At 47.4% G+C, this 16,948-nt stretch overlaps 4 protein-coding genes across 4 annotated transcripts; 2 read left to right on the top strand and 2 right to left on the bottom strand.

Moving 5' to 3' along the window:
• Nucleotides 1-132: 132 nt before the first annotated feature.
• On the top strand, nt 133-4,275 carry JR316_0006272 (uncharacterized protein; the record flags this gene model as incomplete). The annotated part of the gene is made up of 12 exons (XM_047892021.1): nt 133-469; nt 544-658; nt 720-871; nt 938-1,500; nt 1,570-1,966; nt 2,020-2,097; nt 2,155-2,402; nt 2,476-2,620; nt 2,776-3,100; nt 3,168-3,235; nt 3,296-3,724; nt 3,878-4,275. The coding sequence occupies 12 exons, from the start codon at nt 133-135 to the stop codon at nt 4,273-4,275; spliced, it is 3,255 nt and encodes a 1,084-aa protein (XP_047749370.1).
• Nucleotides 4,276-5,878: 1,603 nt separating this feature from the next.
• Nucleotides 5,879-7,081, bottom strand: JR316_0006271 (uncharacterized protein; the record flags this gene model as incomplete). Its single annotated transcript, XM_047892020.1, has 5 exons — nt 5,879-6,039; nt 6,104-6,201; nt 6,270-6,346; nt 6,461-6,655; nt 6,836-7,081. Coding segments are annotated over 5 exons (777 nt in total), but the record flags the coding sequence as incomplete, so codon positions are not given.
• A 2,521-nt stretch (nt 7,082-9,602) lies between these two features.
• Nucleotides 9,603-12,289, bottom strand: JR316_0006270 (uncharacterized protein; the record flags this gene model as incomplete). The annotated part of the gene is made up of 3 exons (XM_047892019.1): nt 9,603-10,136; nt 10,197-12,148; nt 12,202-12,289. 3 exons carry the CDS (start codon nt 12,287-12,289, stop codon nt 9,603-9,605), a joined length of 2,574 nt encoding a protein of 857 aa, XP_047749368.1.
• Nucleotides 12,290-15,060: 2,771 nt separating this feature from the next.
• JR316_0006269 (uncharacterized protein) lies at nt 15,061-16,779 on the top strand (the record flags this gene model as incomplete). Its single annotated transcript, XM_047892018.1, has 1 exon — nt 15,061-16,779. The coding sequence occupies one exon, from the start codon at nt 15,061-15,063 to the stop codon at nt 16,777-16,779; it is 1,719 nt and encodes a 572-aa protein (XP_047749367.1).
• Between the last annotated feature and the right edge of the window lie 169 nt (nt 16,780-16,948).

Raw genomic sequence — 16,948 nt, 5'->3', positions numbered from 1 at the left:
CTCGGCAAATGGACATCGCGAAGATGGCCCTGACATGACAAAAAGGATGTGCATCTTCATGAACACCTCATATATATTCGGTCGAGCAAAATTCCCTGAATACTCTATACACGCATTCCCAGGTAGAACGCTATGTCGTCGATATTCAGTCTGAACAGGAGGAAGAAGGAGCGCAAGGAGCAGTCGCGGGAACAGTCCCCGGGTCCCTCGCGGTGTGCAGGGCCAGTTGGGTCAACACTCACCATGCCCACGCCTGAACCGCACCAGCACCAGCACACACAGGCGCAGGGTCATACGACAACTTTAGATGCAACGGCCTTTTTGCAGCAGGAGTACAAGCAGTGGGAGAAGGCGCACGCGCGGATGAAGGACGCGCCGCCCGCGGACGGGCATGATTACCTCAAGCACGCGGCGGGACTGCTCGTGCTGCTCGAGAGCGCGGGCGTTGGGGATACACTGCTCACGAAAGGTATGCGCGTGCGTCGTATGCGCGCTGTCAACTTGTGCTGATGACCTTGTCTTTTTGCGGACGCATATACGCAGCTGTGATTGAGTGTTTCAAGGCAGCTGTGATGTTCGAGCAGGATCGGAGGGAGAACGATGCGCGTGTCACGGCTGTGTTCCTCGCCCAGACGGATGTGATGCGCATTTTGCTCGAGTGCGTGGCTTGTTAAAGCTCTATCTTGAAAATTCACAGCTGATCTACTATATGCGCGCAGTGTGGATGATATTGCCAATCGTCGGCGGAACAGGCTGAATGCTGATGTTTTGAGGTCGGACGCGACGCTCAATGACATTCTGGTGTCCATCCAGAAAGAAATCAAGTCCTGCGGGAACAGCATCGATACATATTACAACGAGTCGCGATTTGGTACGTGAACTTCTCATATCTATCTATCCCTGCACTCTCAGTTGCTCGTCAAATCGTGATATCCAGTAAAATTCTGGAAATCGCAGGACTGGAAAGAACGTATTCTAGCACACATCGAGAAGTTCAACAAATTCCGCATCGAACTGCAGCAGGCACTCTCCATCCAAGTCGCGTCAGGGGTCGAAGACCTCGTATCCAAAATGGATATCGTGCTCGCGCGGTTCTTCACGCCAAAACACGACTGGGAAAAGGCGCTCGACGCGCGCACCCAGCAGAGCAACAACAACAGCGGCAACAACGGCAGCACCAACCTCTGGGCGGGCGATACCAGCACGCTGCAGTCGCTCATCGCGCTGACACAGGACCCAGCGTCGATCGCCTCGGACAATGCGGCGTCGCCGATGGCGTTCGCGGCGGACATGCAGCTGTTCAAGGTGAAGAGGGAGCTCGAGTCGTCGCTCGACGCGCTGTGCGATCGCAATATGGGCAAGTTTGAGATGAAGCTCAGTTTCCACGCGCAGCAGATGGAGCAGGCCATTGCGAACTCGGCACAATTGGTTATTCAGAGTTTGTCTGGACCCAGCGATCGGCTGGCTAACGAGGACCTCAAGGAGCTGTGGAAGGAGATGGTACGCTCATTTCTCTTTTTTTTTCGTGAATTTTCGAGCTTGAGATTGATTTCATCGTTTTGATTGTAGGATTGGATATTCTGCGTGGATAATAAATTCTTCGTCAGCGCGCTCTTTGAGTTCTACCTCGATAGATTCTCGTCCAAACACGCCATCCCTACTGGTCCTATATTCAAAGACGGCGAACCCACCAGCGACGCACACCAAAAGGGCACCCTCGACTGGTTCAAACAAATGTTTGCCATCTCCGTCTCAGCGCCCAAGTTCAGCTTCCTGTCCAAGCTCGGCGCGATCAATCACCCAGACGCGTGGACGCTGGAGTATATCGCGTTGCATGGCGAGCAGATTACGAAGACGATTGATAGCGACGATTCAGGGTTTATCAGAATCAGTGAGGCCAATGCGTTTGCGCAGCAGTGTCCTAGAGGGTGGAGTCTGCCGCAGTGGTGTGCGTATTCTGCTGCAGGTAAGTTGTTGTCTACGGTGGGTTTTGTTGGATTTATTGAATTATTTGCGAAGGTTGGGCATATGAGGCGCGCATATATCGAAGGCGAATCAGTCACCTCACGTTCAAGCTGACGGAGATGCAAGCAAGTGGTAAGCAATGTGTTGTACATTGTTTCAAATACATATATCTTACCAATGTAATTCCAGTTCTTCCCAGCAATAGAGGCTACCTCTTCCTATTCTCACTTCTCAATTTTTGCACCATCTGCCACGCTTTCACCCGTGAGCCGACAAACCAAAACGTGAATACATTTGCCCCTGAGCTACGTGAGCTTGTCAAGGAGAAGGTCCTACACCAAGATGAACTATATCGCGAACATTTGCATTCCTTGAAATGGACTGTCGAAGATGAATCGACAATACATCTGCTGTACGGTGAAAAGGATCCTGAAAAGGTATGCTGGTATACTTTTGTTACGTTCTTTAGTTGCTGATGTTTTTTTGGCAATTGTATAGTATATTCTACAGTTTTGCACACTTATTCTGGAGCAACTGTTGGCGTTGAGTAATGTGTGTCGTACGGCTACTGTGGATGTCAGAGAGTGGATTCGTCTGTCGGCGGCGTTCCGAGTTATGCGAGAGATCACTGTCAAGCGAGTGTCTGAACTGAGTGGTGCGTTCTTCCCCTCATCATGACGGTGCTCTGTACTGAGATTAGACCCGACGATATCCAGTAAGATTCCAAAACTCAAAAGATTCGGCAGAAGGTCTGTCGTCCCATTGATACTGCAACCAAGATGTGTGTTGACATATTGATCATTTGAATAGACATTGCAACCTACCATGGAGGAATATGGTCCTACGTCGTACACGAACTTGACATCAACAAGATCAACACCCTCAGCAGCGACATGTTCGTTCCTTACACGCGCCAAGAGCTGGCAGAGGCGCTTGCGGACAGACCTATCCTCAATGACTTCCCTCCTACAATGACGCCTTTGTATCTGGAGTTCCCGACGTGGGAGGACTATGTTAAAACGCTTGACCCGGCTGATGTGCCTTCGACAATACCGAGGACTTGGGATCCGATTGATGATACCATGTTTAGCCATCTGATGAGCAGGACTGAACAAGCTGATTTTCCGTTCACTGGGTAAGTTATCATTTTGTCCTCTATAGCCAGTAATTAATTGGGTTTGTGTGGTCGTTTTGTTCTTCAGATGGGGCTGCGATCGGTGCAGAAATATTCAAACGCAAGAACGGCGTCATACGTGTATCCAATGCCCAGGTATGTACCTTTAATCCCAGCACCGTGCACACAAGTCTTAACCTTACATTATCTATCTAGGACAGGATTTCTGCCGAGATTGTCTCACACTTGAGGGGAACGAGTATACCCCTAAACACACACCCCGACATTCGTATCTGCTGGTGTGCTTTATCTTTATGCCCGAGGAACAGCAGCGGCTTAATTTGGAGGCGGAGAATATACTTGAACAGCTACAACAGCAGTATCGTGCTCAACAGAGGTCCATATCTGGTGTGGGTTCCAAGGCAAAGGATTCCCCTGAAAAAGAGGAGGAAAAGCCCTCGCTAGAGGGCGGTGTAGAAGAAAACAAGCAACATGAAGAAACACAAGAAACTGTTACAAGTGATGAGATTCCGACAAAGGAAGAAAGCGCGGTGAGCGACCCTGCTGAACTCCCCGCCGTCGAGGAGGCAAAACCACCAGAGACTCTTGAAGAATCTGGAGAGAAAGAGAAAAGTATTGAACCAAGTCCGGTCAACAAGTCGTTTGTCTGTGGGCGCTGTGTAGAACCTATTTCCTGGGATTTCGATTTCTATCGATGCGTGGGTCACTCATGTCAAAGTACGCCTATGCATCTTCCTTGTTCATTTTGGTGTGCTAACTTGTAAATGTTCTGAAAAGATTACTATCTCTGTCACAAATGTCAACCGGAACGATTTGAAGCCAATGAGAATGATCATCAATGGTGGCACACACTCCTGTGTCTCCGAAAAGACCTCATTACAAGCCCTCTCTCTGATCCCTTACCAGAGGTGGAACCAACCAAAGTGGAAGATGAAAAACAAGAATCCGAAGTAGCCAAAGAGGAGAGCACGGACGAGAACAAACCAGAAGATGACCCCACCGCCGTTCTGGCTAGGATATCCAATATCGAAGACAAGTTGGCGGTTCTGGACAACATCCATTCGTGCAATTCCGCATTAGAGCAGAAGGTGGATAAACTCGAGGCCAAGTTGGACAGTGTGATGGCGGCTTTGGAGACATTGTTGGGCAATCTCCCTGTGAGGGAGGTGGCTTGAATGTTTGAGTGCTGGTGAATGTGCGCTTTGTACTACGCACACTCATTGGTGACTGTGGACACGATTTTGACGCCCGTCATTAAAAAAACAAACAAAGAATGGATGTTTATTCCTGGCACGACTTGAAGAAGTCTACTTGTTCATAACTTGCTCAAGTTAAAATTCTGTCAGTGGTTGAGCTGGGAACCGATACTGTTCTAGTCTTGTTACAAGTGGATGACTTATGTGGGCCTGCCACCTGAACTTCAAAGAAATAGGGGCTAGTTAGGGGCGAGATAGGGGTTGGCACAGACCCACATCGTTTGCCACTGCCCAGTGCCAGTGATGGTGTTCTTTCACTCCTGGAACCGGTCACCGGTGTATTGAAATCGGAGTTTCAGCGGACTCGTTCCTTGTACTGTACTGTAATAAGGCACGTAGTTGCCCTTTCTAAAATTCTTGGTGCTACATAACATCTGCCTGGCGTCGAACTATTGAGCCACAAGACCGGTTGACTGACATCCTTCGACCAGCAGGTTTACCCCTGGCAGAGCATCATGTCAATATGGATTTCGAATAGCATTTAAAGTGGTTTAGAGTGGATTTATTATGTTGGCGTGTAGTTTGGAGATGGAAATGGCAGTCGTCCAACTTTCGCAACTTTCATGGAGCATCCAAAGGATCTAAGCGAAAAAGCGACCTTTGACTTGGATTCATTTGAGTTTAACCATTGACATGATCGTCGATATTTATGGGATACATGTTTTCTCTGGGGCGCTCATCTCAGTTTTTGAGTTTGTCGATAGCTTTATTTGTTCATGACAGCGTCAATTTGTGGCAGCTGGGGATTTGTCAAGTTGAGCAAATTTGCACACTTCAACGGCGACGTGGGTGTTGGTCAAGGAATTAGCGGATACGATGGCGTCGAAGATCTGCTGCGTGCGTCATTGCTAGTACTAGTGTCTGTGGCATATAACAGTGGACTGGGGTCTGGCAGGAACCCGGGCAATAGAAGGAGCGCGCAGAAACTGGGGCGATCAGCGCACGTTGTGGCAAATGACATTAATTCATTGTCATCATGATGCAGCCAGCTGCCGACACTGACACGCGACGCGGGGTGTCTGTTCGATCCTTCAATGGACTCGTAATTGTTGGACGTCATTGGAGATTTCCAGTTGATTAGATCCCAATGCGTCTAATCCAAGCTTGATTTTGTTCAACTGTCATTGTCGAATGGTGGAAGGGACAACATGGTTGCGGATTTCATTTTTATTTGAAGGGCGTTGGCATTGGCATTGACAGTATACGGTGGACAGGTCCAAGCCGGGTATCTACAACACTAAGTGCAGCGGAACGGAACCTCTTAACGGAGCCCAGAGGCTCCGTATGTTCCGTTAATTTACACCAGGTTGAACTGTGAAGAGCGTTTCTCTCCACAGATATATCAGTAGTATAGTCAGGAAGACTATAAGCGCTACTTCCGTGAGATTTGAAGGGAGCGATCGCGCCGATCGTCTGAATGCCCAATGAGTATTCCAGAACTCAAACAGCGCAGCGTGCTAGGTTGCAACAAATCGATAAGCTCAAAATGTCAGCGGATTGTGTAAGGAAGGCTTGTGCTCACTGTAATCCGCTTGCATTGAGCTTTGTTCTTTTCTACCCGCCATCTGTCGAACGCGTCTGTGTCATGAGCATGCGCTATCTCTTCTAGCTCTTTGATGTATTTCAGAGCAGCTGGAAGGAAGTACAGTGGATGTTCGTTTTCGTCGTCGCTAGGTAGGTATCCTAAACCAAAAATAAAGCACTTGTGAATTTCATCAACGGCTAATACAGGACCTTGAGTACTGACCATTATTTTCCAGCGTGGTGTATGGGAAGATGGTTTCGGGTTTTTCGATAGACAATCCCTTCGGAATGCGGTACATCAGTTCTTCTTCTGAAATACATCTATTTATAGAGCATGGTTTGTGAGCAAAGTACTTTATGTGGTTTAGATTTGGAGTGGGAGAACTCACCGTTTCTTCATACAACTCTTGCAGTATCTAACACGACATAGCCATGATATCGATTCCGTGTTGCGCTTTAAGCATAACTGATAAAAAGGGAAAGATATCAGAGGAGTTCTATGAGCACGCGATCACATATGGTGTTTTTGGCCAACCATTAAAAGTAGTGCCAATTCCACCTTGAACGGACGTGAGCTTACCTGACACCAGTCATCGAATGCCAAACTCGCGTATTCTGGCTCCGTCATGTCGGGGGGACACGAAGGCAGCGCACGAACGCTCCCAAGTGCAGACCTCCACACCCCGCGAGCATGCCGTGCGAGAAGCACGCTTCTGAGACTTTTGGTCGTGCGGGAGAGGTTGAGAACGTCCATCGGGTGAAGATAACCGAATATCTGTGAGATCGCGGTTAGCAAAGAGGGCTTGAAGATGAAGCAGACACGTTATTCAATGCGATGGTTGACAGAGGTGGGAGTCCGGCGGCACATGCAGATACACGATCTAGGCATTGGCCCAACACCAACCAACCACCTGCTCTCCGATTATAGTTCCAGAACGGGACAAATATGACCCACCTCGTATAGAATGTCTATTGGCATTTCTGTAAATCTCTGTAGTGCCCCCCTCTTGCTTATAGGTATTTTGATGGCTGGATTCGCTTTCTTCTGCAGGACGATGTCGTCGTTCCCGCTTTGAACTGTGCCCAGTATGTCGTCATATAGATCTGGAGGCCATTGTGGTATGATACTAGGATGCGTCCGATAAAAAGCATGGTCGCTGGGGTATCCCCAGAATCTGGAACGATCTCGTCGGTGAGTCATTGAAAAACCCTGCTGTGGTTGTTGATGCAAAGGAAGAGATGATGTAAACGACATTTCAAGGCGGGGTCAAGGGTTAGCTGCCGGTACCAGGGGAGGAAACTGCACAGAACAATGTAGCTAGTACGTGTTCTGGGCACGGATATGAACGAGATGGCACCAAAGTATCGCAGGTAATCGTAAAAGGAACCACCGGGCTTTTATATAGACTCGCCATGGCTCTACCACAGGTCTAAGATTGGGCTCATCAGAAACCAGCACCCTTACGTAATCAATGGGCTTGGCGCCAAGAGCGGCCAAAATCCAGCTCGAAAAAAAAATCAAAAGTTATGTTGACGGAAAATGGTTTCAGACAAAAAGTTTAAAAAAAAAAAATTCATAAATGTGCATATACAATCCTTACTACTAGCCTTTATGCCCACAATAATAGAATTACACCTCAGAGGTCAAATTGTAGTCTCTGGAAGTCCATAATGAGTCTGAGAGGTATTACTTAGGCGTGACTTATTGTCACGTGTGGTCACGTGTACCATTATATAAGCGGCCAAAAGAACATTGTCAAATTTTCGAAAATCTCCCAAACTCGAGAAAACACCATTTCTGACGTGTTAGACTAAAAAAAAAGGAAAAAAATTAAAATCTTTATAACTTCTTGAGATCAAAATTTTTTTGAAAAAAAAAACCACAGATGTGTTCAAAGAAGCATAACCTACATATCTGTGGTTCAAAAATGTAGAATAGTGTGAGTGCAGAAGGGTTGAAAAGGTTCGGAGGTAAGCCAACTTTTGCTTACCTAAGGGGGTGCTGGTTCCTGATGAGCCCAATCTTACAGGAGTTATGGTGCAGAAATAGGATGGGCCAACTCTGCATTCAACGATCCGCCAACTCGGCAAATACCATTAGGAAACGCCACCCGTTAAATTAAGACGATCACAAGATCTCGTTCGGCTTTCGGGTATCGGTCAGGATACAATCACTGCGTCCTCCAAGTAAAATGATTATTGGGGTATTTCACTGATATCGAGGTCTTTAAAACAATATCAACGCCCAGCAGCTTTTGCGATTCATAATGAGCGCAAATCCATGGCCATCGTTATCATGAGTCGCTTGCAAGCGCTTACCTTGGGCTATGGTAGCCGCCGCTTGTGTTTCCTAGGCCTGCCGCCTCAACACAGTTGTATTAAATACAGGAGTCTGAGAGATTGTTATGTCCACCATTTGGTCATGAAGGATTTACCCGCAGTGCATATCACATAAAGCTCACCTTTTTTATATACAGTCCGAGGACGACCGGGCCAAGAGCAGTGATGAAGTGGGCTTTGCCCGAAGACTTAACCTGACTATGGGACATAGCCTCCGAGGAGCTCTTTCTCGCCTTGGTATACATTCCTTGTAACCTTCCATATCGGAAGGGATTGGTCACTCTTTAAACCACTAACGCAAATCTATTTATAGAAACCATTTAAAAAAACATAAACCAACCGTGGTCACTTGTATACGCGTCAAATGGATGTTTATGTGCAACCAAAACCTCAAATAACAAGCGGGAAGTCTGTGGTTTAGTTAGGCGCCTTAAATCACGACAATTGATTAAAAAAACTCCAATTCGTCATGGGCGTTGTCGAGTAATTTTATGGGCGCTTGTGGGTGGAGGTGATCGCAGATGATCGCATTCATAATTTGTTATTTAGACTATACTTCCGCTCGATCATGATCATACTATACGATCGAAAAGTGAGGGTTTATGGAGACTACTATCGGATCCAATTTCATTACTTTTTATCATTTGAAGATTTTTTGAGTGCAAAACTTGAGCTTAAATCCAAAAAAAGCATCGACACGAGTTATCTAATCACCCTTCTATGCCCATACCCTTCGCTTTCGCAGCAAACGCGCTTGCGAAAAGGCCTTCTGAAGCTTATATTCTCAAGCATGTGAATGAAGTTATTGCAGGAATCGGTTCAACCTATCATACGAGGTCTAGACAGGTTTGTAGATACCTGATTTTATTTTTGCGCATCACATCAATCGTTTCAACTCGGTGCATCAGGACCTCGACAGTCTTGTTACAAGTGGCAAGCCTGAGGAATCCATTTCTCATTAATCAAGAACTTAAAGACCACACGATAGCTTCCAGAATCCATACGGTCAATCACCAACCACCTCACTTCGTCACTCGGCCACCACTGGTCGTTGATCTACACCGCGTTCCGCACGAAATTTCTTACAACTGTAAAGTTAGAGAAAGTGTTAAGAGACAGACTTCCATCTGCGATCTTCGGATACCTGAGGTTGTACATGAGAAAGGCTGCAATAATACACTGAAAAAGACAGAAGCATCAACAAAAACGAGGTGAGAGTCATCATTTCGAAGAAAGAACACAGAATGATTCTGCGAGCGCGATCCCAGCTGCGCAGCTCTTTCCAAAAAGTTCCATCTTACTATTCACCCAACTATCCCAGAGAAAGAGGTCCTGACGCGACTCGGAGGCGCGAATATCCGAGCGTGTCGGGAAATACATTTTCACTCATCCCACCCACCCTGCTCCCTCGCCCACTTCACTTTACGCATTTCTCTCCTCTCCGCATCCGTCAGCGCCGCCCACTCCTCCATACCACCCAGCTCCTCAATCATTTCCTCCTCCCACTTCTCCTCCATCTCAATCTCCTTCTTGCTCTTCTTCCTCGGGGGCGGCGGGGGTGGGGGCGGGGGCGGGGTACGCCTGTTCGGGTGCAGTGGCGCGATCTTGGACAATAGGCTGCGGGAGGACTTGAGGTACGGCGAGTACGCGGTGGAGGTCGGCGTGCGCGCGATGAGCGGCTTCAGTTTGGACGCGGACGCCGAGGTCGGGTGCGGCGTCGGGAAGGGCGAGCCGGGCATCGAGTTCGCTCGCCGAATGAGCTCGGACATGGGGAGGCTGCTCCGGCGCGGTGCTATTTCATATCGTGCATATAGAGGTGTAGTACCGTCGCGGTTCACGGGTATAGGTCTGGATGGTCTCGGTGTGACGAACGCAGATTGTGGTTGGGGTCTAGATGTAGAGGGCGCGGTATTTTCCTGAAGTATAGATTAGATTACAACTTGTCAGAGATAAACAAGCAGAAAAGTGGTATTTACCTTGCCTCCTTTAACAACTTCTTCAGGAGTGGATTTCAGAGGGGGTGAATCGTTTGAGTGGTTATCTTGGAATGGGTTTGCTTCTTCATCATCCACTGTATCCTTTCCAGGGCTTCCCTCCTTTGATTTCTTTTGCTCTATCGGCTTTTCCAGCTCCTCTGCAAGCATCATATCTTTCTCTTCATCTGAGAGAACAACTTGCTTTCCCTTTCCTTTGTTCTTCGACTTGGACTTGGACTTCTCTTTCCTCTCTGATCCATCTACTTTTCGCTTCTTGGAGGCCGACGTCGCCTCTTTCGCCGGAGTCTCTTTCTCTTCCACATAGAAATCCTCTTCCTCATCGGAATCGACGACTGTCTTTCGTTTCTTATTGCCCTTGCTTTTCGATGGTATAGCTTCCTTCATTTCAGTATCTGAATCAAGATCCTGAGCAGGCGTCCGCGACGAAGAAGTCCCAGGTAAACGGATTTTTAAAGATGTGGGGGATTTAGTGTCTTTGACTATCGTCCTAGAGGGACCCGCGGGAGTGATGGGTACAAGAGGAGAAGGCGGATTGGGCACAGATCCAACCAGCCGAATAGGATCATCTTCATCAGAGTCCTCAATAAATTCCCGGCTTTTGAAAGATTCTTTGTTTCCTCCATCCAGGGGAGGCTCCGTCCTCATTTCTTTGTCCTCTTCGTTTATAGCTGCTTTGCCCTTGCCCTTCGACTTGGGAGGTTTCGAGGTAATGACCACTTCAACTTGCGCGCCTCCTGAGCCCGGGGACGTAGAGTCATCCGAAGCCTTTGATTTCGCTTTACTCTTCTTGGCAGGTTTCTCCTTTTCCTTCCCTTTCTCCTTCCCTTTCCCTTTCTTCTTCTTTTTGGCATTCCCATCGCCAGTGGGATCAAAGTCTTCGTCCTGATCATCTTCATCGAGAATAGGCAGGGGCGCAGATACAAAATCATAGTCATAATCGTGCTCGGCCTCTTTCTTCTTCTTAGGTTTCTTCGGTTTGGGCTCTTTCTTCTGAACAGCAGGGGCGATCGTAGGAGGTAGCATTGTCAAATCCACGATATCCTGTTGAGGCACAAGGAAAGTTATAGGCTCATCACCTTTTCCACCACCCATGGAAGACGAAGACGATCCCGCAAAAAAGGTCGGGGGAGGCGGCATCTTCCTCGGCGAGATGTAGTCATCATCGAAATAGTTTGCATTGTTGCGGTAGGGTACGTCCGACGCGAGCTCATCTACTTCCATGTCCGTGTTTCTGATCGACACACCTTCGTTGAAGAGTGAGTTTGGAGAGGATGGCTGGAGGGTGGTGATACCAGGATATTGTGGTTCGGGTTCGGTGTGTTGTGGGGGGTCGGATGGAGGTAGTGAAGATATAAGTTGAGCAGTGTGCATCGAAGGAGTTGCAATAGGAATATCTGGCACAAATGACGACGACGTATCCGCTTCCCCGTACCTTGGCTGTTTCGGTATCGGACGCGGTCGAGGGCGCGGCTTCGTCTTCGGAGCAGATACAGCATCTGTGTCGGTAGATGTACCTGCTTTCTGAGGTACTACCTCTTTCTTCTTGCTTTTCGATTTCGTGCTGGATTTTGCTTTCTTCTCCTTGGATGTCGAAGGCTTCCATATCAACTCGTCGTCCTCGTCTGAAGTGAGCTCTATGACATCAGAGACGGCCTGTTTCTGGGAACGCTGCCGCATCTTGGCTCTATCAGCTATGTTGATCGTGGCAGACAATCCATCAAGAAAAGAGTCTGCATTCGATATTATAGAGGTGTTTGATTCCTTGTCCCCTGCTCTCGACGAAGTGCCGGGTTCAATCGTAGAAGGGTCGTTTGGGGCCAGTACAGATGCATCGCCTGAAAATGCGGAGATGGCAGAAAAAGTTCCGCGCTGGGGGTACCCTGCCGTTGTAAATGCTGATATTGACGAAGCTTTTTGAAAAGTCCCATATTCTATCCAAAAACTGTAAATACAGTCATTGTGAAAAGAATATGTGTATACGCACCTTGATTTCTTAATTCGTTTTGCTCCGTCTCTTCTTCACTGTCTGCAATGACTTCATCCTCAAATATGTTTGATTCATCCGCGTCCATTTAGTAGCTATGTCAAGAAGTTATAGTATAAGATCCTCTACTGTCCTACCAGGGAAGACAATCGAGGAGAAAGCAAAAGAAAGTTCGGAAGCAAAGTCTCGGTGCCCGGCGAAAGCGCGATCAACAAGATGTGACCCAGTCGTGACTCAGCGCGTTCGTGACTCATCTACTTCCGCAATCGTGGGAATTGAATATTGAATTCCTGTATTACCTCCCGTCCCGCCCCATATTGAGGGCAGGGACGGCTCTGGAAGAGGCTTCATGTGAGCAGGTGTACACTCAATAAGCTGAACCTAAATGGATATATTACTATCATAGTACTCATTCTTTATTATCAACTAATACCCAACAAAGTTTTATGGCTTTCAAAGTCGAAAATCATTACGCTTTCAACTTTATATAGAGTTGAGTTCAGTAATTCATCTAGTAAAAATTCACACGTATGAAATATTAACTCTAGAGAACTCATACTAGATGACAGGCTATACCAACTTGGAATTCCATGGACAGATTCCAGAGATATTCAAGAAATATGGAGAGAGTCCAACAAAAAAAATAATGTGTAGATTCTCTTTCTGAGCATTATGAATTGTTGTTTATGGTTCGAAGCCTGCTTGAAAGTATTTATCTTCCTAACTTATAGGTGGATTTCTATTTCTTTGACCCCTAATTGGCGCGTCTCGACGCGTGTTGCCGAATTTCTGCCGAACAGATTAGTCACGCGACACGCGTTATTGGCTGCCGAGGCCTCCCCTAAACCAACCCTACGACTGAGCCACAATGAGGAGCTCCTACAACTCGTCTTCAATTTGGGGTTTGACTTGGGTCTGACAATGTCTTTAACCCGAACTTCTGGCTTTTTCAACACGACGTACCAATGAGTCGACTCTCAACCTGTCTTATCTCATTCTGGCGGGCGGAAGTTCAGGCGATTTCGAATTCTCGACTTCAGACTTTTCAAGTTCATTTATTCCGAATCACTTTGGACCTGCCACGAATTCATATCATGATGCATGTGCATGGTATTCATATCGATCTTTTCATTTGTAAAGCCAAATTTACAGTGATCCTAATACTTATCGTTCGTCCATTTTGTTTGGTTGTTTCACCTGACTTGGTCATGCAGAACCAGAAAGAGATAAGAATCACAGGATCGGGTTTTATGGCTAGTAGGGATGTCACCTTTCACCACACTAAGCTTAATGCAGCCCAAAAACTACAAAGGTCGTGTCATTGGCAAGGCTCGACAGTATATCCGACATTCAATACGTGGCCCATATCTTCCTGTGCTAGTTTGTGTCACTTGCCAATTGCAGTTATACGGACTGCATCTCTTTGGATCTTCCTCCCTGCATAGTCTGGACTACGTCATGCCTTGGTAGTTCTATCAAAAGCACCTGTATTGCTTCGATTCCGATGACTTGGAACAAGGTCAAGTCGATATATCCAAAGGCCGGAAACAGGCTCCCCCGTGATACACCGAAGGATCGCAGTTCGCGACTTCTGTGTAATTCAAGCACTTCGAAATCTGTTTCGGCCGTAGGCCATGAATACATATGACAGCATTGTACTTTTCGCGTCTGAAGGGGTATAGTATGCGAATATTCATAGACGCATTTCACCAACTTCAAGTGTACGACTGCGCCAAGTCCGTCCCAAGTTTGCTTCTTTTATCCACGCCAAACTTACTGTGTATAATGGAATTATGACAAACCTGGGTGAAAATTCACAGCAAACTCTCGATGATATAAATGGCACTTGACCAGATCGATCCGACGCTCGGCACTTCTATGTCAACCGCAACAACACCGATGCTGTTTACACAATTTGACACACACGGACACTATAACAAGTCTATCTCCTGGGATTTTATATCCGAATTTTATCTCGAGGTGAAAGTTCCTGGTTGCACCACTATACATACGTCTGAGCGTCAACTTGAATTGGTTCCGACTCGCCCTACAGGTAAAAATACACTGCAGGTGGTGCTCCTCGCAGTCGTCATTGGAAAACTCTCTACAGATCCACAGCTCAATCCCACTCCGCAGGGGCCGGCTGTGGCTGAGAAAGGTATCGTACGATGCCGGATGGTGTTTATATCGGTGACGTTCACAGCACTCGTCGAAGAAAACTTGGCAGCATGGTGCGCACTCCCTTCTCGAGGCGTACGAGGCCCAGTAGTTCGGGCCTCAGAGAAAATCCTGTCATAATATTAAATGCAATGGCGGATGGCTGAGATGCGTGAGTTACCCGGCCAATTCATGGCGTCTGCAGTAGCATCTCCGCTGTTACTCCTTGACCTCGGGAGACCATGGCTTCTTTTTATTAATATCGCGCCGAGAAGAATACACATTCATGCCGATCATATAAATACCAGATGAGCCTGAAATTCGACTTATTTCCGACCATCCATGCCCATTTTTGAATTAACGACAATGTATGTCGAGAGGCCACTTGATATCATTCATTGACCATAACAACAAATCATAGGAAACCCAACGTCAGTAGCGAACATGACTGCGAACATGAGAAACAAATACGGCCAGAAAACCAGAATCTGTTTTACTGCGACCCAATATCTAGTTTCTCATCCGTTATTGGGCTAGATGGGCCAAGAATCCCCTGGATCACGTTTCCTTCACATGGTGAGTGCACTGCCTAAGCGAAGTGCTAGTGACTCGGAAAATGTCACTTTTGATCCACAACCACCATGATGACATGGGCGCCATTTGACATGAAGGATACTCAATAGTTGTTTTCCAGGTTTTTCGATGTCGACCCTTCCCTTGAGCGATCAAGAAGCCAGAATTTGGCTGCGCATCATTGGACTTTCTGAAGATGAGCTCTCTCGAGTCAACTCATCCCTCGAGTACCACAAGGAGCGCCTCCAGTCCATAACAATCCAAATTGACTCTGTTCTGGACCCTGTGCCAGGAAGCGAACAGTTTACAACAGCATTTTGTGGTTTGCCTTTGCGGAGAAGGAAGAGGATAGGAAGCAAGGCGAAGGATGATAAGCCAGGTAGACTACCTGGGGCTCTCGTCAAGTCGGAGGAAGCTACGACCAAATCCATTGCCAACCTGCGCTCTCTGCTCTCTCCAATTCGACGACTACCTCCAGAGATACTAACCGAAATATTCGAATACTGCCTTCCCAGCGATAAATTCATCCGTGCATCGCCGTACGAAGCTCCACTGCTTCTTACCCATGTCTGCAGCGCATGGAGAAATGCGTGTATCGCGAATCCGCTACTGTGGCGCTCACTAGAAATTGCCAACGATTGTTTTGTTCTCGACAATGTGCACTGCCGAAACGCATCTTCTCTCACTCACATGTGGTTTTCCCGAGCAGGAGCCTGTCCGCTGTCATTGTCAGTGGAGGACGACAATATATGCTCCGAGCGCGTGATGTGGATCATATCTTCATATGGGCATCGTTTTCAGCATCTGAGGATCAATATACCCCAACCCGTCACTCTCCAGTTCGGCAACGCCAACGGTTATACGTCTCTGGAGACCTTTGAGATAATCACCCCGTATGGCCTTGAAGATTTCCAAATTGCAGCACTGTGCAACTCCGTATTGATGACTGCGCCCAGGCTGCGGGAATTTTCATGGAATAACAGTGCTCACTTCCCTCCCTCTCCTCTCCGCATGCATTGGGGAAACCTGACTCGCTTGTCACTCAACACCAGTGTCCATGTCGACCAGTGTCTGATGATCATGTCGAAGCTTGAACGCATAACTCATCTCACGTTCCACAATATCTGCCTGTCGAATCCTACCTTGTCCAATCTTAAAATCCACCTGCCCGAGCTCACCTCCTTCATCATTTGCGGTGACTACAATATATCCAGAATATTCGAAGAGGCCACGACGCCGAAACTCAATGAACTCATTCTCAACCTTCGATATTGGCCGGGTAGAGCAGTCACCGATTTCCTCCGTCGCTCTCGATGTCCTCTCCAAAGTCTGAACCTATATTTTCCACCATTGACGGAGTCAGACCTCCTTGAGTGTCTTCAGATTGTCCAGGGCACTCTCAAAGAGTTTACCGTCCAGAGCAATCCGGGGATGTACTCCGTTACAGACGACATCCTTGATCGGCTCACAGACACGGGCGTCGGGCAGGTGTTGTGTCCACACCTATCCGTAATTGCACTGTACGACTGTATCTCCTGCTCGCCAGGACGCTTCGCGAAAATGGTTCGTTCTCGCCTCCAACCATTTCCCACTTCCCCCAATAGCGTGATATGTGCGCAGAAAAGAGTGGTTCCTCTTCGGGTAATAGAGATGTACGACGGTGAAGCGGAACTCCACCAATTAAAGGACTTGCGTCCTCTCGGATTGGTTTTGAAAATGTACACGCTGGACGGTTTTGCTCTAGAAATGGCTCCGGAGGATATCGAGCGCTTGAGAATATTTAAGGAAGAGGGTTTGGTCTTGCGGGTGTATGAGCCTTCAACTGGACATTTCGGACCGGTAGAATAGGGTTTTGTATCATTAGAGCGTGGATTAGATTGTGTATAATTAGTGTACAATTTTGGAGGTAGAAATGCGTCCTTGCTAGGTTTAGTAGAGTACAGCCGTGGGACTTGCCAAATTACGCGCAAACAACGCGTCAACAAAGATTAAACGCGTCACGCGTTCCCTTTGAACC

This window comes from Psilocybe cubensis, chromosome 5 (genome assembly GCF_017499595.1).
Source record: "Psilocybe cubensis strain MGC-MH-2018 chromosome 5, whole genome shotgun sequence".
Lineage (NCBI taxonomy): Eukaryota > Fungi > Basidiomycota > Agaricomycetes > Agaricales > Agrocybaceae > Psilocybe > Psilocybe cubensis.
The sequence above is the reverse complement of the archived record's forward strand: the minus strand, read 5'-3'. Positions and strand labels throughout refer to the sequence as shown.